Raw genomic sequence first — 22,885 nt, 5'->3', positions numbered from 1 at the left:
GTCTATCTATCTATCTATCTATCTCATATCTATCTATCTATCTATCTATCTACCTATCTCGTATCTATCTATCTATCTATCTATGTATCTATCTCATATCTATCTATCTCATATCTATCTATCTCATATCTATCTATCTCATATCTATCTATCTCATATCTATCTATCTCATATCTATCTATCTCATATCTATCTATCTCATATCTATCTATCTCATATCTATCTATCTCATATCTATCTATCTCATATCTATCTATCTCATATCTATCTATCTCATATCTAACATCATATCTATCTATCTATCTATCTATCTATCTATCTATCTCATATCTAACATCATATCTATCTGTCTGTCTATCTATCTCATGTCTATCTATCTATCATGTCTATCTATCTATCATGTCTATCTATCTATCTATCGTATCTATCTCATATCTATCGTATCTATCTCATATCTATCGTATCTATCTCATATCTATCTATCTATCTCATATCTATCTATCTATCTCATATCTAACATCATATCTATCTAACATCATATCTATCTATCTCATATCTATCTATCTATCTATCTCCTATCCATCTATCCTATATCCATATAAGCCGAGGGGTGTCGCCCTGAGACCAAAGCCCAATACATATAGATTTTCAATGACCATCTATCCTATCAACATTTTCAGTAGCAAACCTATAATTAACCCTGACATGACTGTATTCTTCATTTAGAAGGAATGGCTATAGATGTTGAACGCTGGGATTTCGCAGCCCGACTTCCTCGTAATAGTTAATAGAATAGGATGGAGAGTATTGGGTCACATGACCTAGAATGAGATCCCTAACCATCATGTCATATTAGTTTTATGTGGTATTTCTGAGTTTTATAACATCTCTTATTGGTATTTATGTAAAATCTCTGATGATAGGCCTTAATTGACTGTCTCAGCCAATCAGAGCTTGCCGGCTCTGATTGGCTGAGACAGTCATTGAAGGGCTGTGATTAGACATCGAGCCAGCGCTGAGAACCAATCACAGCAATCTATTGCTGGAGGCGGGGTTTTCAAACCTGGCCTGCGGCGATAGATGATCTATCAGTACAGGGGAAACCCGGAGCATGGAGGTGCAGGAGAGGTACATCCGGGTGTATGATTGCACCTTTATTGGCCATCCCTATCCTAAGGGTGTCCGAGGCATGGGGCCAGCGATGCTCAGGCCTTGGCTGCATGTGTCCCTCCAGGATGTGGAGTCTGGTAGGTGCTACCGTGACGGGCCAGCACTATACCCTCCCAGCTCCCCACGTAAGTCAGGTATCATGGGTCTCCCTCTGGGACGCTGCAGTAACACAGCCTTTTCTGGCATCACTAAGAACAGGATGGAGACTGTCGCCCCATTATTATCAAAAGGACAATATATAATGCTGATGTGTATTTTCAGTGGGGCGAATCAAGATGGCGCCCAGATGCCAATGCTCTTCTCCAAGCTGCCCACTCCAGCCAAACAGTTCAGGCCAAAAGGGCTGGCTCAAAGTAGGGGGGAGGACCCCCCAATAGACTAAGTTGGGCTGATCTAAAAGGGGCGGAGTCCGATACAGCAATAAGTTAAGTGATAGGAAGCTACTGTGTTGCCATTCACATTCACATTTCAACCTCCCTCCTGGCTCTGATGTTAAGAATTCGCTTCTGGATTTACTAATAGTGGGGGTTCACATTTCATTCATTCATTCATTCATTCATTCATTCATCTGTTCTTCAGATTTCCCGAAAAATGACATTCAGCTCATTTATCAGCAGAGCTCACAGTGATAGCAGACTTAGTTCTTTACATTGACATAGGACTTACCTCACTATTGTTCCTCGCAGTTCACAAACTATGTCACTCCGAAGAGTTAAACGACACAGTTGGCTCTGCTGCATCTACATCAGAACGTAATACTGAATTAAGTAGCCTGCGTCCTCCAGTTCACTTGCCTGTTGTAGAACTACAGCCTACTTTGCATCCCACGTTGTATATCCATCTTTTCTGGTACATATGGCTGAGGTTGCTGTAGTGCTTCTACCATCACTCACAATAAGTTTGTGCCCCCTGTCTACAGATATGACATATTTTTAGTGCGATTTTTAGTTTAATGAAACGTTGTTTTTAGTCCAATTTCTAGGTTTATGGAGCAGGATGGAAACTTCTGGCGGGATTGGACTCCTTATTTTGTGCTCCAGCAGCTCCTTGCACTCCCACTGCTACGTGTTCATACAGGCGGAGGGGGAGCGGATAGCAGCAGGAACACTATTATAAGGAGGAGGATGAGAAATCCAGTGAGCTAAAGGGCAGAGTACAGCCTGCATTTCATAGGTTGACCAGCAGGTGGCAGCATAGTCTATAGAGGAGCTTCCCTACGGAGGGTTCTGGTGCTAATGGATGCCAATGGCCGCCAATGGCCTGTGAGACACCCTGAGAGAGGGCAGATGATGTGTGTGATGCCTTCACAGCTCCTACAAGACTTCGTTGTCCACGTTCTGTCAGTTTACGAGGTCTCCCTGAACGTGGCGGCACCGCACACACCGGATGAATCTCCCAATAACATGGCCAACAGGGGGCTCTGGAAGGTTCAGAAGCTGCAATGTCCCCAACTGATTGTTGACATTCCCCCACTAGACCCTATTGTCAGCTCTACACCTGGTGACATCCCACCACCAGACCCCGTTGTCAGCTGTACACCTGGTGACATCCCCCCACCAGACCCCGTTGTTAGCTCTACAACTGGTGACATCCCCCCACCAGACCCCGTTGTCAGCTCTACATCTGGTGACATTCCCCCACCAGACCCCGTTGTTAGCTCTATAACTGGTGACATCCCACCACCAGACCCCGTTGTCAGCTGTACACCTGGTGACATCCCCCCACCAGACCCCGTTGTCAGCTCTACAACTGGTGACATCCCACCACCAGACCCCGTTGTTAGCTCTACACCTGGTGACATCCTCCCCCACCAAACCCCATTGTCAGCTCTACACCTGGTGACATCCCCTCCAGCAGATCCCGTTGTCAGCTCTACACCTGGTGACATCCCACCACTAGACCCCGTTGTTAGCGCTACACCTGGTGACATCCCAGCACCAGACCCCGTTGTCAGCTCTACACCTGGTGACATCCCACCACCAGACCCCGTTGTCAGCTCTACAGCTGGTGACATCCTACCACCAGACCCCGTTGTCGGCTCTACACCTGGTGACATCCCCCCAGCAGACCCCCTTGTCAGCTCTACACCTGGTGACATCCCACCACCAGACCCCGTTGTCAGCTCTACAGCTGGTGACATCCTACCACCAGACCCCGTTGTCAGCTCTACACCTGGTGACATCCCCCCAGCAGACCCCCTTGTCAGCTCTACACCTGGTGACACTCCACCACCAGACCCCATTGTCAGCTCTACCCCTGGTGACATCTCACCAACAAACCCCATTATTGGCTCTACACCTGGTGACATCCTACCACCAAACCAATTGTCAGCTCTACGCCTGGTGTCATACTATCCGCTAGACCCTGTTGTCAGCTCTGCACCTGGTGACATCCCCCCACCAGATCCCAGTGTCAGCTCTACAACTGGTGACATCCTACTACCAGACCCCTTTGTCAACTCTACACCTGGTGACATCCCACCACCAGACCCCGTTGTCAGCACTACACCTGATGACATCCCACCACCAGAACTTGTGGTCAGCTCCACACCTGGTGACATTCCCCCAAAGAACCTGCTGTCAACTCTGCACCTGGTGACATCCCACCACCAAGCCTATTGTCAGCTCTACACTTGGTGACGTCCCACCATCAGACTCTGTTCTCGGCTGTACACCTGGTGACTTCCCCTCACCAGAACCCGTTGTCAGCTCTACACCTGGTGACATGCCTCCACCAGAACCCATTGTCAGCTCTACACCTGGTGACATTCTCCCCCAGCAGACCCCGTTGTCAGCTCTACACCTGGTGACATCGCACCACCAAACCCCATTGTTAGCTCTACACCTGGTGGCATCCCCCACCAGACACCGTTGTCAGCTCTACACCTGGTGACATCCCCCACTAGACCCCGTTGTCAGCTCTACACCTGGTGACATCCCCCCGCCAGACCCTGTTGTTAGCTCTACACCTAGTGACACTCCACCACCAGACCCGTTGTCAGCTCTACACTTGGTGACATCCCACCAACAGACCCCGTTGTTGGCTCTACACCTGGTGACATCCCACCACCAAACCTATTGTCAGCTCTACGCCTGGTGACATCCTATCTGCCAGACCCTGTTGTCAGCTCTGCACCTGGTGACATCCCCCACCAGACCCCCGTTGTCAGCTCTACACCTGGTGACATCACACCATCAGAACCAGTTGTCAGCTTCACACTTGGTGACATCCCCCACAAATCCTGTTGACAGCTCTACACCTGGTGACATTCCCCAGCCAGACTGCATGGTCAACCCTACACCTGGTAACATCCCACCACCAGACTCCGTTCTTGCCTCTACATCTGGTGACATCCCCCCACCAGACCCCATTGTCAGCTCTACACCTGATGACATCCCCCCCACCAGACCCCATTGTCAGCTCTACACGTGGTGACATCCCCCACTAGACCCCGTTGTCATTTCTACACCTGGTGACACCCCACCCCCAGACCCCGTTGTCAACTCTACACCTGGTGACATCCAACCACCAGATCCCAGTGTTAGCTCTACACTTGGTGACATCCCACCACCAGGCCCTGTTGTCAGCTGTATACCTGGTGACAATTGACCACCACACGCCATTGTCAGCTCTACACCTGCTCACATCCCACCAACAGACCCCATTGTCGGCTCTATATCTGGTGTCATCCCACCACGAGACCCCGTTGTCAGCTCTACACCTGGGGAGATCCCACCACCAGACCCTGTTGATAGCTCTACACCTGGTGACATCTTGTCCGCCAGACCCTGTTGTCGTCTCCACACCTGGTGACATCCCCCCATCAGACCTCGCTGTCAGCTCTACACCTGGTGACATCCCCACGCCAGACCCCGTTGTCAGCTCTACACCTGGGGACATCCCCCCACCAGACCCCATTGTCGGCTCTACACCTGGTGAAATCCCACCACCAGACCCTGTTGTCAGCTCTACACCTGGGGACATCCCCCCACCAGACCCCATTGTCGGCTCTACACCTGGTGAAATCCCACCACCAGACCCTGTTGTCAGCTCTACACCTGGTGACATCCCACCACCAGACCCCATTGTCAGCTCTACACCTGGTGACATCCCCACGCGAGACCCCGTTGTCAGATCTACACCTGGTGACATCCCCACGCCAGACCCCGTTGTCAGCTCTACACCTGGTGACATCCCCACACCAGACCCCGTTGTCAGATCTACACCTGGTGACATCCCCATGCCAGACCCCGTTGTCAGCTCTACACCTGGTGACATTCCGCCACCAGACCCCATTGTCAGCTCTTCACGTGGTGACATCCCACCACCAGACCCCGTTGTTAGCTCTACACCTGGTGACATCCCCCAACCAGACCCCGTTGTCAGCTCTACACCTGGTGACATCCCCCCACCGGACCCCGTTGTCAGCTCTACACCTGGTGACATCCCCCCCCCGGACCCCGTTGTCAGCTCTACACCTGGTGACATCCCCCCAGCAGACCCCGTTGTCAGATCTCCACCTGGTGACATCCCCCCACCAGACCCCGTTGTCAGCTCTACACCTGGTGACATTCCCCCACCAGACCCCATTGTCAGCTCTACACCTGGTGACATCCCCCCACCAGACCCCATTGTCAGCTCTACACCTGGTGACATCCCCCCACCAGACCCCATTGTCAGCTCTACACCTAGTGACATCCCTCCACCAGACCCCGCTGTCAGCTCTACACCCGGTGACATCCCCCCACCAGACCCCGTCGTCAGCTCTACACCTGGTGACATTCCCCCGCCAGACCCCGTTGTCGGCTCTTCACGTGGTGACATCCCCCCACCAGACCCCGTTGCACTAATGTATAATGTTATAAACTCTGATCATATGATCTGCGAGCAGTATAATACACGGCAGCTTGGCGGAGAAGGTCGTCCACAAAAAGCAGGGATATAAATAGTCACAGACTGCGGGTGGCGCCTTTTATTAGCAAGGTCTGAGCTGTTGGCGCCTCTTGTGTCTCCAGGGGCCTCCTGCAGGGTCTCCCGTTTCCTCTCTTTATAGATTCTACTAAATCCTTTATTTTTAACATGAAGGTTTCTTCCAGCACGGATTTCATATTCTTTCTACTGTGCTCATAGTCGCCCCCTGCTGGGTAATATCTTTATATATAAAAATGGATTGCTGTTGTCTGTGCTTTACGCATGGCCAAACGACGGGACCGATATGCACCAAATTTGCCACACAGGTAAATCAGACAATCTAGAAGGTTTTAGACCAGTTTTCAGCTCTCTAGGACCTACTGTTTTTGACGTATTCCCTAAAATCAGAATAAAAACGCAAATGCAGGCCCGGGTCTGTGCTTTGCCGCGGATCTGCCCAGGCGTACCATTCCGGTATAATTTATGCCAGTTTCTGGTGTGAATCATACGTAAATCTGTCGGTCAGGGGAAGCCACATCTTCTCTGAACAAGCCATGCCCACTTTCCAAAAAAGTGTTTTGGATGGAGCAGAAAGAAGAAAATTCACAAATTTTCACACAAATGCCTTCTTGAACAATTTTTTTGTGAGTTTTGTCACATCAGAAACTGGCGTAAAAAAATTTAAATGTGCTCCATGGTCCACATATGGCCACCACTAGGGGTTTCATCTTGTGCGCAATGGGGCCGGCGGCAGCAGCACCGACCCCATTGTGAACATACAGTGAAGATTGCGATTCTCTGGCACAGTTGTGACAGCAGGCACAGGAGCGCAATGTTCTCCCATTGAATTCAATGGAGCCGACGCTACAGCCAGCTTCATTGAAAGCAATGAGCTGCTGGCAAGCCTTGCAGTGCTTTTTGGGGAAGGGTTTTAAATATAAGCCCTTCCCTGAAAAATCATCCCTAAAATGTGTAAAAAACATATATACTCACCTCTCCGCAGCTGCCGGGGCTCAGGCGCATCCAGACGGGTCTTCTTCCTGAACTGCTGTGAAGTGCTTTCAGCAGGCGGGGATTTAAAATCCCCGCCTGCTGAAAGGGCTGCCTCTGATTAGCTGAGCAATGTGACCAATCAGAGGCAGCTCTCAGCTGTCATTCAATGGGGATCTTCTCTGTATGTCAATGGGGCCGCCGTTGCTGCTGCCAGGCCCATTGACCAAAGGTGAAACGCCTAGATGTGAGAGCATCCAGGGGTTTCACTTCCAAGGAATTCACTGCTGTCGCTGTCACAGTGGCAGCAGCGGATAGCGGACAGCGCACTTTATGCGCGCATTTCATGCTGCCAGGTGCGTTTTTTCAGCATTTACGCACATAAATTCGCACATAAAAACACCCGTCTGACTGAGCCCTTAGGAGGAAGAGTTTGCATAAGTTGCTCCCAAGATGCATGTGGGCTGAGATGTGGTTGCTGCTACATTAGCTCAGAATAGGATTGTCTCCCATTTTTATACTAATACAAGTGGACAGGAGGAACCCAGGGGGTCAGATGCGCAGGAGTGATAGGGAGGAGATGGAGGGGAGATGTACATTAAAAATAAGACAACACATTTTTTTTTCAGTTTATTGCAAAATCAAGCACGCTCCGTCAGTCAAGCCCTTTGTAACTTTTACAAAATAAAGATTTTGTGAATCCACATGGTGAAAGTAATTCAAAATCCCCTTTCCTTTAAAAATCTTTTAGTTTTTTTTTTCAGATTTTTTTCTAAATAAAGCCCCCCCTCCCCCCACCCATCCTGTCCCACAAACACGCATCTCAAAAAAATCCACCAGCACCCAATACGGTACTAGCAGTGATTGCATAGTTGTCAGTTGTGTATTGCATGCTTTTTGGACAACTTCAACAGACTTATGTTCCCTGAAATAGAGGAAAGAAGAGTTGGCTTCCTGCATCAGAAAGGACATCCAAAGCAAATCACGGAGGCCTTGTTGATCGTCCAGTGGGGGTTCTCGGAGGTCCATGACTTTTAGTTTCTTGGTTGAAGCCTCAACTCTTAGTAAAGATCAGGAGGTATTCCAATGGCTCTCCAAGACTATGTAAACTTAGCACTATCGGAGCCTTCAATTCCCCATATACAGTAGTCCTTGAAGTTAACTCATTTGGCTCCTTACTGCAATGTGAAGTCTTGGTCTACCCCGTGAAGTCTACAAGACCCTGGATCAAACAAAGGTCATAGATCTAGACCTGCTATGGAACTATCTTTGTTATGTTGGTGTAAACAAGTCAAGTTGTTCAATTTCAAGAAATGATGTCAAGTTGTTTTGTCATCCTTTCAATTAATTGCAGAATTTTTTTAAAAACTACCCAACCCTCCTCCCCCTCAAACCCTCATCTGTTTGGTACTATAATTCATCACGCATCTTGTCACCCTTCGGTCTGACCAATCTACCAATGAAGAGGATAGAGTCTGTTTTGTTGTCCTTGATAAGAAAGACGTAGGGGTGATCTGCATAGAAAAGCTTAGGGGATCTCAGCTCCTCTCTGCCATAGATATCGGCATCAAATGGATTCCCTTCAGTGTCCCACTCTAGGGCAGCAGCATGGTAGAGGTTGGCCAGGTAGAGATCTTTCTTACCAGAGATCTTGGAAAGGTCAGCCTTGGTTTTGTCAATAGCTTCGGTAAGACCAAGTTCTCCTAAGTGTTTCTAGAAGAAAAGCATAAAGTCTTTGTAATAAGATGACACAACTAGAGTTGTTCCACCTGAATTAACCAGTGCCCCATCTACTTAACTTTGCTCAGTCAATATCCTCTAGGACACATAACTAAGATTTCTTGGACATAGCAGTGGTGCATTGAAACTTATGTAATGCTCCAAAAAGTTCCTTCTGGTCTACAGCATCGTCTTAGAGACTCCCTTAAGTGAGGCTTGTCTAATGATTATCTAGAACTTACAGTTGGATCTGGCTAAGATGACTCAAGTCAACCAGTTTTGTATGCTGGCCATATGTCATGCTATGATGGAACCTACCTGAAGATCATGGCTGACTTCCATGCTGACTTTGGGCAGAGAAACGGCAACTGCTTTCTTCTCCATCTTTCCAATCCAGGTCTTCAGTTGCTCCCTGGTCAGGAGTTTTTCCACTCTCTCCAGGGGTTCCACGTGGTAGGGCATAATAACGATCAAGCTAGAGAACTTGTGGGCCAGAGGCATCTCCAGGATTTGAAGGCTGTTGGTTTGATCCTCATAGTAATTGTATAGTCCTTAAAGAAAATATTATAGTTGACTATCTAATGGAAATTTTGAGCGGAGATTATCACATTTAACCTTGAAGTGAACATACCTGTGCGGTGCATCATGGGAACAGAGACCGTGAAGGAACGAGTCACCATAAAGCCACGGTTGTCAACCATCTTGTGGTGGAATCTTTCATCCCAATGGGCTATAAAGTCAAAGGAAACATTAGTTGGGTTGAAATGTTATAACATGTTAGATTATACAGATGAAATTCTGCTTACGTTTGAAGAACATGGCGTTGACAATAAGGGCACCATCAGTCTTTTCCACATCACTGGTCACCTCAGGAAGCTTGCCATCAGTGGTTTGTGCTGCCCACTCATTGATGGACTTCAGGGCACTTCTCTTGTCTCGGAAGTTGATCTTAGAGTGTTCATAATTATAATGTTTCTTGCTGCTTTTCACAAAGTCATCGGAGAAGCTGATGGAGCTTGGGCCATAGAGACGGTTACCAATCTTCCATGTCACATTGCGAGCTGTGGAGTTGCTGACTTCATTGAGAAGCTCTGAGAGTCCGGCATTGATGTGGTCATCACTCAGCTTGTCAACACTCAGGACTGCCTTGGCTTGGGCAGCAGTACTGGCTTTACCAGCCAAATTGACCAGACCAAGAGATGAAGCCACCACCACAGGTGAGAGTAGGATGTTCTCGACTTTCTTATCCTTGGCCATATTGTGGTAGAGATTGAAGGCAAGGCCCGCACTCCTATCTGCCAGGGTGCTGGCCTGCTTACTTATCTTCTTTTCTACTGGAGCCTCTTTGGCTGCTTTCTCCACGGCCTTCTTATCAACTGCTGCATCTACAGCAAAGAGGAGGCCAAGAGCCAGGAACCTTATCATCCACATGGTGGCAGTAAAGTTAGAAATCGACACTGTAACCCTATGAGAGAGAAGAGAAAAATACTTTGTAAGTACTAATAATCTTCAAGCTACCAGCATTCACAATACAGAATGGTTTTGACTTTTGAGAGTTTTTGCTAATTTACTTTATCCAGATTTTTATTTAAGGTTCTGATTCATCTAGTCAGAGGCCTCTCAGACTGGTCTATGCTTGTAGCAGGCAGCTATTATGGCGCCTAACCCTGATGTGTCATTCCTCCCTGCACACAAGCTTATTGTTAACACTGCCTGAGGGGAGGAATTAATACCGCTGTTTATAGAGTTCAGGCCAAAAATTAGTTAGAAAAAAGATTGCAAAAAGAGCAGTCGGGCAGAACGGAGCTCAGGCGCTGGTAATGTTCTGCTAAACGGATGCACAAAAATCACATAAACAACAATGTGATCAAAATGTAGGAATGTAAAACAAATCTTTTCTAAATCACATGTAAAAAAAAAAGGAAAAGTAATTATTAAAAAATTCTAAAAAATATTTATAATTACAACATTTAAGAAAATAATAAAAATAATAGTAATAAAATAAATTAAACCATAAACTAAGGGATTTTATTAACATTTTGTATAGGAAGCATTACAGCATTAGAGTACCGGGGTCTCGTACCCCAATAAAGAATGTTAAAAATTAAATTAAAATTGAATAATAAATAAAATATTTAAAATTAAATAAAATCAATAAAAAACTAAGGGCTATTCCAGACGACCGTATATCGGCAATAGGAGGGGGTGGAGGATGGGGGCGGAGCTAAGTACCGGCACCTAGCTCCACCCCCGCCTCACCCCCTCCTATTGCAAATAGTGGAGAGGGGTGGAGAGGGGGCGGGAGCTCAGTTCCTGCTCCTGGCTCTTCCATCCTCCTCCCCCTGCAGAGGGGGACGCCGTATATCGGCTCGGCGTGAAAACCCAGCTGATATACGGTCGTCTGAAATAGCCCTAAGTAAAAAAAGAATTTTTAAAATGAAATACAATCTGCACTACTTAAATAAAAATGTCAAAAATGCAAAAAAATACAGAAATTGAATAACTTCAATTTACAATAAATGAAAAAATACCTAAAAAGGTTTTTAAAAATCTTTATAAAAAATTGGATTCCTAAAATAGATGAAAAAGGCTAAAAGTGGCTGAGAACTTAATAGACCATACGATCCTTGACTGAGTAAGAGGCCTTTGACGTTTTGCTTGGCTACCATTTCTCCCTATGCATCTTGGCACACCGCTCTCCACAAGGAGCAGGATTACCCCTCCAGACCCCCATCAGAAGCCCTCCACCAGAACCTTTCTCTGCACTAATGGGGGACAAGAACCCCTGAAAAAGCTTTCTGTAGATGGAGAAGACCCTGCTTTGGCTTACATTGTTGTTAAAACGTTGGACATTGACTTCTATGGAAGCCGCCTTCCAATAGGTGGCGCCACAGAGTCATTATGCCATCTCCCATTTGCAAAGCTGTGATTGCAAAGGAAGAATCCTAAGTAGATTACTGAATGATATGTAACAGCCGCCTCCACCCAGATGCAGAATAAAGCCTGTGGCCTGCAGCTAGAGCTTTCTGCAGTAACTCCACAGTTATGGTCCCGCACAAGGTCCCTGGCTCCAGGGGAATCACACACTGAATATAAGGAGAAGCTTCAGATACCTTTAAAGAGTTTCATAGTGAGGTCAAGGTTTGCAATGTTCATTCTGAAAGAGACAGACACATGAAGCCAAAATCCAGAGGAAACACATGAAATCTAATGCAGCCTATTGAGATATGTCATGACATGTGGATGGGCTGCTCCCTGATACTGGGGGGCGTAGCGGTGGAAGGAGGGTCTAAAGTAAGGGGGGGGGGATTTGCTGATGTGGCAGGGAAATTCATGTATCCACGTCTCACATTCATTCCTTCAGTGCAACTTTGCACTACTTTCTATTTGTCACAATGTAACAGGATGTTTGTTAGGTTTCCTGTCTTGTTGGGTCTGTTGGTCCTATTTATTCTACATTGTACTAGTAGTCTTAAGTGAGAGGAAAAGTTTATCCTGCCCCCCCCCCCCCCCAACTTTGGAGAGCTACACAACTTTGTAGAACTACACTCCCCAATTCTGACTACCAGGTATGCTGAGACTTGCAGTGCTTTATGTAAAGACCAGGTCCAGAAAACTATAGATTTAGTACAACAAGCCGAACGTCATGCAATGTCTGGCACAGGGTCTAGATAGCGGGCACATAGCTGTCTGCAGATTATTTTAAGCTTCTTACACCGCCCAATCTGCTACATTGTACCAGCCACAGATTCCTGCAAGATATCGGAGCTTATTCACTATTCAAAGTACAACCGCTTTCTGACGCAAATTACACCACTAAACGGTCTTACGTGCCTGCGCCACATTTATCAAATGTTAGACACTTTTGGACAGTTTTTCTGACTTTTCTGAAAAATTGTACTGAATCACACCATAATTTTGGCCCACTAATAGGTGGTCTGAACTCAGACCAGATAGTCTTAGAATGCGACTCATTTATCATTAAATCTGGCACATTGTAAGACTTGTCTAATTTTGACCTGACTAACTTTTAGATAGGACATTCGTTGGGTAAATCAACAGGAAGCGCAGTATATATATATATATATATATATATATATATATATATATATATATATATACTGCATGGAAACAAATGTACATCGCTGCAATGCAGAAAACCTTCTATATATTATATCATCTCCAGAACACTGTAACAATGCAGGAGACAAAGTATACATTGTATATTCTCCATGGAAAGACTATAGCTGCATTGCTACATTGTATCAGATGCATATTATATTATTACATTGTTTCAAAGCAGGAGACATCTGATGTATTAAATGTTCTCCTTGGAAACATTATAGCTACTTTGTTGCAATGCAGGAGACTTTGTATATATGATTCATTCTCCTTGTAAATACTATAGTTCCAGTGTTGCAATGCAAAAAAGACGCTATAGGTTGTCCATTATAGCAACATTGTTGCAGCATCCTGAGGCCATACAGTTGCCAGCAAATGTAGCAGAGCCTACCTTATGAGGTGAAGCCGGCAGGGCTCTGGACGTGACCCTTTTTCTCCAAGTGTCCTCTTCTTCTCTGCCTGTGAATCTGCTGCCCGGAGCTCCCACCGCTCTTATATACCCAGCAGAAGAAAGTTCTAGAAGTCTGGAAAAGTTTATTTAAATGAGGGAACTTTGATGCCCCCCTCCTTTATCCCTCCTCCTGACTCTCTCCCAGCCTCTCAGCTGCTTGTGACAGCCCCTAAAATTCCTCAGCTCCTTCCATCTAGGCCCTGACAATGTGGCATCATCGGATTATTCTATGCTAGAAGGCATCCGCCCAGATCTGATGATGTGTGATGTGTGCGCTGCTATCTAAGCCCACTGGTAGAGAATATTTGGTGTTGGGTGCACTCCTGATAGCTGAGATTCATATTTGCTGCTTCCTTATGATGCAATATACTGAAATGTTACCAAAGCTGGATTGTAGTAAGGAAAAAGCAATCCCTACAGGGGGGGCGCTGCTATAGGGGGTGCAGAGGTAGCAGTTGCACTTTGGAACTGGAGCCTGGGGAGCCCCAAAGACCTCTCTGCCTAAAAATACGACACCAGGGTTATACAGAACACAGCTAGGGCCACATTATAGATTTCACATTGGGCCCCAGGAACTTCAGCTATAACTATATCTATTGTATACCGTGCCCAAGGGTCTGGCAATAGGTGGTCCCTCAGGTTCTCCATGCACCCATACACAGACAAGACCTAAATTTAACAATTTGGTCTTGTGATGTCCTCATGTGACATCACTAGTCCTAGTCCCGAAGCTCAACATAGTTGCCTTGGATATTATTAGAGGGGTTGTCCCACTTTATACATTTGCCTATTCAATTGCATACAACATTGAATGACCACTGCATTAAGAACAGCCGGCTCGTGACATCTTGTGATGTAACGCAGTACTACATGATCCTTGCATTACGTTCCACTCTTAGATAATGTACTGAGCTTTTCTCTGTGCAGCAGAAGGCAACATTTGGGTAGACGTGATAACTTGAGTGACTTTGGCCGTGGGCAGATTGTTGGTGGCCATCGGTGTGGTGCCAGTATTACTGAAACAGTCACATTTGTTTGCTGTTCCTTGTGTAGAGCGCACCAAGGCTGAATAAACCATGGACGGACACCCAACAGAAGGTCACACAGCGGGCAGCCATGAGTAGATGATCCTAGCTTGGGTGGCACATCTGGTTTCTCAACAACAATGTGCCACAGTAGACCAGCTGCCCCAGCAGGATAACAGCAGAGAACTTAAAGGGGTGGTCTCGCGAAACCAAGTGGGGGTATACACTTCTGTATGGCCATATTAATGCACTTTGTAATGTACATTGTGCATTAATTATGAGCCATACAGAAGTTATTCACTTACCTGCTCCGTTGCTAGCGTCCTCGTCTCCATGGTTCCGTCTAAATTCGCTGGCAGCTTGCTTTTTTAGACGCGCTTGCGCTGTGCGGTCTTCTCTATTCAGCACGAGCCGCTTCAGTGTGCTCCCCGCTACAGCTCTTCTGCGCATGCGCAGACGAGCTGTCACTGCTCGGGAGCGCGCTGCAGCGGCCATTCTGCACCTTCCTCTGTTAGAGGAAGGTGCAGAAACTGGAGCTGCCCAGCGGAGAAGCCCAGCCCAGCCCAGCAACCCCGGAGAAGCGTCCCAGGTAAGTGATGGGTCGGGGGGGAACTAGCGCTGCGCCGGGGGAACTAGCGCTGCGCCGGGGGGGGGCTGTCGCTGCGATGGGGGAACTAGTGCTAGGCCGGGGGGGGCTGTCGCTGCGATGGGGGGGCTGCCGCTGCGCCGGGGGGGCTGTCGCTGCGCCGGGCTGCGCCGGGGGGGCTGTCGCTGCGCCGGGGGGGGGGGGGGGGGCTGCCGCTGTGATGGGGGAACTAGCGCTAGGCCGGGGGGGCTGCCGCTAGGCCGGGGGGGCTGCCGCTAGGCCGGGGGGGCTGCCGCCAGGCCGGGGGGGGCTGCCGCTAGGCCGGGGGGGGCTGTCGCTAGGCCGGGGGGGGCTGCCGCTAGGCCGGGGGGGGCCGTCGCTAGGCCGGGGGAACTAGCGCTGGGCTCCGGAACCTAGCGCTGGGCTCCGGGGCCTTCACCTGGGCTGAGGGTCTAGCGCTGGGGAGCCGGGGGCTAGCGCCTTACCTGCTGCCTGGCGGTGGGCGTCTGGTCGGCGGCTGCGGGGCGTCTGGTCGGCGGCTGCGATGCGTCCGGTTGCCATGGAGACACAGCTGGCGGCGTCTCGGGAGCGCGCACGTCGGGCTGCAGCGAGCGACGGGGAAAGAGCCGGCGGCCATCTTGAGGAAACTTTTATAAGTTGCTGAAACGCTGGAACGGTAAGTACAAACCAGCTAGAAATGTCATTTACAGGGGGGCTTAGTAATGTGTACTTAATGGGGGGGACTGGGCAAAAAAAAAATTTAACTGCTTCCTTGAGACATCTCCTTTAAGCAAATTTCCACAAGGACCATGCGGCATACCTTGTGTTGACTGGGGTTCAATAGCCGAAGACTGACAAGGGCACCCGTGATGACACCACATCATCGGTAACAACGCTTGACATGGGCCCTGCTAAGACTTCAATGGACCTTGGACATATGGCAGAAGGTCTTATGGAGTGATAAATCTCTGAACCATAAGGATGGCTGAATCCACATAAATAGCATGAAGCCATATCCTATGGGTTTACCGTTGGGGTTCATCAGGCCGGTGATGGGACTGTCATGGTTTAAGAAGCATTTTTCTGGCATGGCCTCGAACCGTTGGTCATAATACCATAATCCTTGAATTGTGAATGCTCTAGGGACCTGTTAGCTTACCATGTGCACCCATATCTTCAGGAAGTCTTCGCCGACTGTAGTGCCATCTTTTAGCAGGACAACGCTTCTTGTCATTGAGTTCAGATCCCTAGGGTGCAGTTGAAGGAACATGACAATGAATTCTCTACAATGCTGTGGCCCGTAAACTCACCAGACTGTATCCCCATTGATCATGTTTGGAATATGCTGGAAAGGGCTGTGAGATCTGCTACCACTTATTCGCACCAACTGATGGAGCTCTTGCAGTTGGCATGGGTCAAGTAAAGTATGGAGGATATTTACCATCTTGTGGTAAAAAGCCTCCTTGCTTTTAGCAATTCCAGTGCCGTTGCATACATCATCTTCCTTCATTAGTCAATGTATGCCACATCACTAGTAACGTAGCACTCATTGCCCTGGCTGGATGCTCTGCTTGGGGCTGTATCTCTTGTACATGCACAGTCTGTAGACCAAGCTGTACATGCACAAGGACTTGTCAAGATCCCAACAATCCATTGCTATTGTGAATGCACCCGCCTTGCCTGTGGGTGTTGGGAGAGGGACTACAGTGAAAGGATAGGATGCTGTGGTGGGCAGAAGTAGTACGGGCATCAAAGCCAGCACTACTACTGAAGGATATTGACTTTGGCCAGAATTGGAAGGGATGTGGCTGGAGGACCCAGACCACAAAAGAGTTGTCGCATAACGGAAAATGCTGACATAATGGCATGGATAGCAAAACAAGGTGAACAAAAAGGTACGTGGGAGGGTTTGTATACCCAGTGTGAACACTACCATGGAGGAAAACCTGTTTAGGGCAATGATAATTTACATTGGAGCTGAATTTCACCAGACTCAATCTTTTCCTCTGACATCAGCTGTTGGGGGTAGAAGTCAGGAGGAGCCAATATGCATATGATAATTAGTAGGTCTTGCTGATATTAATGGGTTCAGACTCCTTTTCCCTAATGTGAATGGGGTCTCAAATGACCTTTTTGGTAAATATTCCACACTCATAAAGGACTCTGCATGTGAATGGGCAACCTATTAATTCCAGTGGGTACCATGTAATACTCCATTTTCCCTGTAGAGGCACTGCAGAGAAACCGAGCACTCGCTCAAAACAAAAGGGTGGAAATGTAAGTGGTATAACAAAAACAGCTGAATGGTCAATTTAACTGTCACATGACTGTGTATAAAAAGAACATGTTAGAGAGGCCGAGTCTCTCAGAAGCAAAGATGGTCAGAGGTTCACAAATCAGTGAAGAACTGCAATTAAAAATTGTGGAAACAGCGTAAAATTGTGACTATTTTGAATATCCACCATCTACATCAGCAGGAGGGGGGACTTGGGGGACATTCCCTGGTGCTGAACACTCCCGCCGTGCTGACTGCAGACATTCATCTAGATACACGGAAATCCTGCAGAGTTCTATCAAAGAGATAACAACGATATAATAAAGCAATCACAGAGATAATAGTCATCGTTATGGGACAAGCAGTAAAGAATAATGTGGAAAACCGCTGCTTCATTCCGTCCATGAAATATTAAAATGCACACACTTTTTGGGGGGTGCACATACTTTTCATGGAAGCATGTATGCCTATTAGGGGCAAACATTTTTGCAGTTCGGGGCTATACTTTTCAAGGTGGTCATAGACATTGGGGGGGGGGCACATACTTTTAGGAGTTGCACAAACTTTTTGGGGGAGCAATTATTTTTCAGGAGCCCAAATAATTTACAGAGGGTGCACATACTTTTCAGGGGGGGGCACATACTTTTTAGAGGAAACAGTTTTCAAAGGATGCACATACCTAACACGGGGGCATACATACTTAGTGGTCCTGTACCTACTTTAGGGTGTGCGTATACTTTTCAGAGGGGCAGATAGTTCCCAAGGGATACACATACATTTCAGGGGGCATACATGCTTATTGGAAGCAAACATTTTTCCCGGCATAGGAAAATACTTTTCGGGTAGGGGGGGGGGGGGGGGGGGGGGGGGGGGGGCACTTACTATTTGAGGTTTCAGATAATTTTTTGTGGGGTGCACCTTTCCGGGTAGTTACACATAATTTTTCATGGTCGCAGGGTTTATGGAGACACATTTTTTTTAGGGGGGGGGGGGGGGGGGCATAGAAACGTTTTGGGGCACATATACGATATTGGGGGGTGCAAATATTCTTCATGAGGACAGATACATTTGGAGAGCATACATATAGTCTTCAAAGGATGCACATAGTTTTCAGGGGGCAAATATACTTTTTTGCAGCATGGGGATATACTTTTTAGGGGGGCACACATACTTTTTAGGGTGTGCACATACTTTTATGGGGGCACACTTACTTTAAAGGGGTGTACCTCCTTTTTGGAGTGGTCACACATACTTTTCAGGGGGACATACATGCTTATTGGAGGCAAGCATACTTCACATGGTGGTGGGATGATATTCAGGAGGGAACGCATACTTTTTAAAACTGGTCACAAACTTTTCTGGGGTTGCACACACTTTTTAGGGGTGCATATGCTTTTCGGAAGTCACACATACTATTCAGCGGTTTGCACACATTTTTTGAGGGGCTCACATATTTTTTGGGGGGTTGCTCATACTTTTTGAAAGTGCATATACATTTCGGCAAGGCACACATTACTTTTCACGGGGGTGCACATACTTTTTTTGTGGTGTTCATACATGAAGGTTTATATATACTGTAGAGCACAGACTGGTGTGAATCTTCTCTTCTCTGGGATCCTGGTGACAGAAGTTGCACACCAATGAGCGCCAGGTTTCACCAGAACTACAACTCCCAGCATGCACTGCCAGTGTGCCAGGTCTTCTGATACCCCCAGCCTTAGAAGAAACTGAGCTGAAATATAGCAGAAAATAATGACCTGCACAGATGTAGCAGAGCTGAATATGAAATCTCTCACAACTCCTGTCATCATTATGTGTTTCTCTGGACTTTACAGAGAACTGCAGGTAAAATCGCAGCAACATCCCCCACAAATTACACTGAAGTAACAAACTCAGCTCTACTGCATCTGAAAAAAAATCATAATTTCAATAGATATGTCAAACTCAACTCTACTACATCTGATGTAGTGCCGGCACATGCGATGAGCTGAACCTTGCTGTACCTTTCGCTCAGCACTGCCACATTAAGGCAAACTCAACCTGAAAATTGATCCTGCTCTATTTGACAATCTCAGCTCTGCTACATCTATATACCCAACTTTATTTTTTGTGAGAGAAGTGGGTTTCATCATCCTTGCATCATCTTCCCCCCAAACTTTATAGCTTCTAGATGCTTCTGGCCTTCCTCCCCCAACACTGCCACGTCGCCTCTGCTCTGCAGCGTGTGGGATGCAGCTCAGTGCAGCCCCTCCAAATTCTCCTCCTCTCCTCCTCCCAGATGCCAAAACCTCCCCCCTAGACAGAACCGCTGCACTGAGATAAAGAACAAAAACTACAATTTTGTCAGATGTAGCAGAGATGAGTTTGACAGAAGAGAACAGCTACGGCTGTATGAGATGAGGTAGCAGAGCTCTGATAGAACTGAGGTCTCTCTCCAGCTGCAGTGAAACTACAACTCCCAGCATGCCCTGACAGCCTGCATTAGTCATGGAAATAGAAAATCTGAGGCTGCCAAATGCAACAGAGCTGACTTGTCAGATGTTTAAGAGCTGAGGTTTTAAGATGCAGCAGAGCCGGGCCTGTCGGATGCAGCAAAGCTGAGCCTGTCGGATGCAGCAGAGCCGGGCCTGTCGGATGCAGCAGAGCCGGGCCTGTCGGATGCAGCAGAGCCGGGCCTGTCGGATGCAGCAGAGCCGGGCCTGTCAGATGCAGCAGAGCCGGGCCTGTCAGATGCAGCAGAGCCGGGCCTGTCAGATGCAGCAATATGCACTTTCTCAGATTACCATATCTGAGTTTGTGACATGTTGAAGAGCTGAAGCTGTAAGATGTGATGTAGTGGAGCGGAGTTGGCTATTTAGCACAACGCCTCTGAATCTCCCAATGTGATTTCCCATAAGACCGCAGACAATCCGGTGGATACGTGTCGGGTTGGACGCCTGCAGTTTTGCTCGCAGTTCACACATAAATTCTCCTGCAGTGTATTGTGAGGTTTTTTTGAAGTTAATAAAGTTGGAATTGAGCCGGGTTATGTCGGTTTCTGATGGAATTTACAGAATTGTGGCAAACGTGCAATATTGCAGCAGCGGTTTCAAAAAAGGAAGTTATCGGTACACCAACCAACTAGGTGACATATTCAGCTCTGCTACATCCATACAAGGTGGTATATAGAGCAGGGAAGCCCTCCCTCTGAGAAAAGTCTAAGAAGGCCGCAGACTGCGTCTACAACAAGCCACCATTCTGTACAGAAAACCGCAGGGAAGGGCGATGAATACGACCCATTCATGGCACAACGGGGGTCCTGGGGGCCGCAGCTCTGAGGTGTCGCCAGATAGCAGAATAGACCCCCCCCCCCCCCCCCCCTAGAACTTGTAGAAATGGAATTAAATTTTCTCTGTGTGATTGTAACATTCATATAAGGGCGCCTTTCCACTAGCGTTTTTTTCACGCGATTGTCGATGAGACTTTCTAACGTTGAAAACGCATCACACAAAAATCACAAAGTTTGTGCTTTGCGATATTTGTGTGAAAGGCACCCTTAGGCCTCATGTCCACGGGCAAAAGAATCCGCAGCGGATTTTAACTTTTCTCCTGCCCGCGGATCCGCATCCCATAGGGATGCATTGACCACCCGCGGGTAGATAAATACCCGCAGATGGTCAATAAAAGGGATTTTTTTAAAAATGGAGCATGAAAAAATCTGGACCATGCTCCATTTTCGCGTGGGTCTCCCGCGGGGACGGCTCCCGCAGGCTTCTATTGAAGCCTATGGAAGCCGTCCGGGAGACCAAAATCGGAATTTACTCACCCGCTCTGGATCTTCCCTTCGCCGCGGCTTCATCTTCTCTCCGTCGCGGCCGTATCTTTTTTCTTCGGGCCGGCGCATGTGCGGGGCACGCAACCGACGTGCCCTGCGCATCCGCCGGTCCGAAGAAAGAAGATCCGGCTGCGACGGAGAGAAGATGAAGCCGCGGCGAAGGGAAGATCCGGAGCGGGCGAGAGGTGAGTTAATTCTTATTTTTATGCCTCATGTCCGCGGGGCAGGAGGGACCCGCTAGGGATTCTACATGGAGAATTACAGTGCATCTGCAGCCCAAATTCGCGTTACAAATCCGCAGCGGATCTGATTTTTCCTGTGGACATGAGGCCTAAGAAGGAAGGCTCTAGTACCCTGTTGTACCGCCTGTAGCTTGGATACAAGATGTGATACAGGCAGGCATGGAGGCTCTAGTACCCTGTTGTACTGCCTGTAGCTTGGATACAAAATGTGATATGGGTGGGCATGGAGGCTCTAGTACCCTGTTGTACCACCTCTAACTTGGATGCAAGATGTGATACAGGCGGGCATGGAGGCTCTAGTACCCTATTGTACCGCCTCTAGCTTGTATACAAGCTGTGATACAGGTGGGCATGGAGGCTCTAGTACCCTGTTGTACTGCCTGTAGCTTGGATACAAAATGTGATACAAGGGGGCATGGAGGCTCTAGTACCCTGTTGTACCACCTCTAGCTTGGATACAAGATGTGATATGGGTGGGCATGGAGGCTCTAGTACCCTGTTGTACCACCTCTAGCTTGGATGCAAGATGTGATACAGGCGGGCATGGAGGCTCTAGTACCCTGTTGTACTGCCTCTAGCTTGGATACAAGATGTGATATGGGTGGGCATGGAGGCTCTAGTACCCTGTTGTACCACTTCTAGCTTGGATACAAGATGTGATATGGGTGGGCATGGAGGCTCTAGTACCCTGTTGTACCACTTCTAGCTTGGATACAAGATGTGATACGGGTGAGCATGGAGGCTCTAGTACCCTCTTGTACCACTTCTAGCTTGGATACAAGATGTGATACAGGCAGGCATGGAGGCTCTAGTACCCTGTTGTACCACCTCTAGCTTGGATGCAAGATGTGATACAGGCGGGCATGGAGGCTCTAGTACCCTGTTGTACCACCTCTAGCTTGGATGCAAGATGTGTTACAGGCGGGCAGAAAGGCTCTAGTACCCTGTTGTACCATCTCTAGCTTAGATACAAGACGTGATACTCTCTGACTGGCATGGTTGTGGGGAGATCTGTGTCTGTCACTGTTAAAAGGAATACTGTGCCTGGCACTGCTATGGGAAATCTGTGGTGGTACTGTATGGGGGTACTATGGCTGGCACTGTGGAACGCTGTAGATTGTACTATAGCTGGGTCAGGTATTAGCTGTAAGAAGATAAACCTATTTTGCCTGAGTGCTGTTGGACGCAGAGGCATAACTTGAAGCTTCTGGGCCTCCATGCAAAACCTGTAATAGGGCCCCCCAAATTTAATGCTTTATTCATAGTACTGGCCTATATGGAGGGGAGAGGCCTTAAGGCTCCGGGGCCCAGGTGCAACCGCATCCCCTGCCTCCTCTATAGACCACGTCCCCTGTGACGAGCCTCATCGACTGTCTATAGAATATACAGCCAACATGACCATAGAATAAGCCCTAATAAAGGAGTCTTGCAGGATCCTGGGACAGCGGGGTGATGGGGCGCTGGTTGGGGACGCTCCTCTGTTGTGGTCGTGGTCAGCGCTCTACGGTCGCTGATGTTTACAGTGGGATCGGGGGGTTTATCATTCAGGATTACAACAGCATAAATGTTTATTTCCGTGG

General features: G+C 47.8%; 1 protein-coding gene across 2 annotated transcripts; it reads right to left on the bottom strand.

The window, feature by feature from the left end:
- Positions 1–7,688: 7,688 nt before the first annotated feature.
- On the bottom strand, positions 7,689–13,448 carry SERPINH1 (serpin family H member 1). Of its 2 annotated transcripts, XM_066588302.1 has the most exons (6): positions 13,304–13,436; positions 11,904–11,947; positions 9,597–10,255; positions 9,422–9,520; positions 9,109–9,341; positions 7,689–8,784 (listed from the first exon to the last, which is right to left on the bottom strand). In XM_066588302.1, the coding sequence occupies exons 3-6, from the start codon at positions 10,219–10,221 to the stop codon at positions 8,482–8,484; spliced, it is 1,260 nt and encodes a 419-aa protein (XP_066444399.1). In that variant the 5' UTR covers positions 10,222–10,255; positions 11,904–11,947; positions 13,304–13,436; the 3' UTR covers positions 7,689–8,481. The 2 variants fall into 2 exon arrangements, with proteins under 2 accessions (XP_066444399.1, XP_066444398.1); XM_066588301.1 differs by lacking the exon at positions 11,904–11,947 and having other exon boundaries at positions 13,304–13,448.
- Positions 13,449–22,885: the final 9,437 nt, after the last annotated feature.

The sequence above is a fragment of the Eleutherodactylus coqui genome, chromosome 1, assembly GCF_035609145.1.
Source record: "Eleutherodactylus coqui strain aEleCoq1 chromosome 1, aEleCoq1.hap1, whole genome shotgun sequence".
Lineage (NCBI taxonomy): Eukaryota > Metazoa > Chordata > Amphibia > Anura > Eleutherodactylidae > Eleutherodactylus > Eleutherodactylus coqui.
Note: the sequence above shows the minus strand (reverse complement) of the source record. Positions and strands in the feature narration are given on the sequence as shown.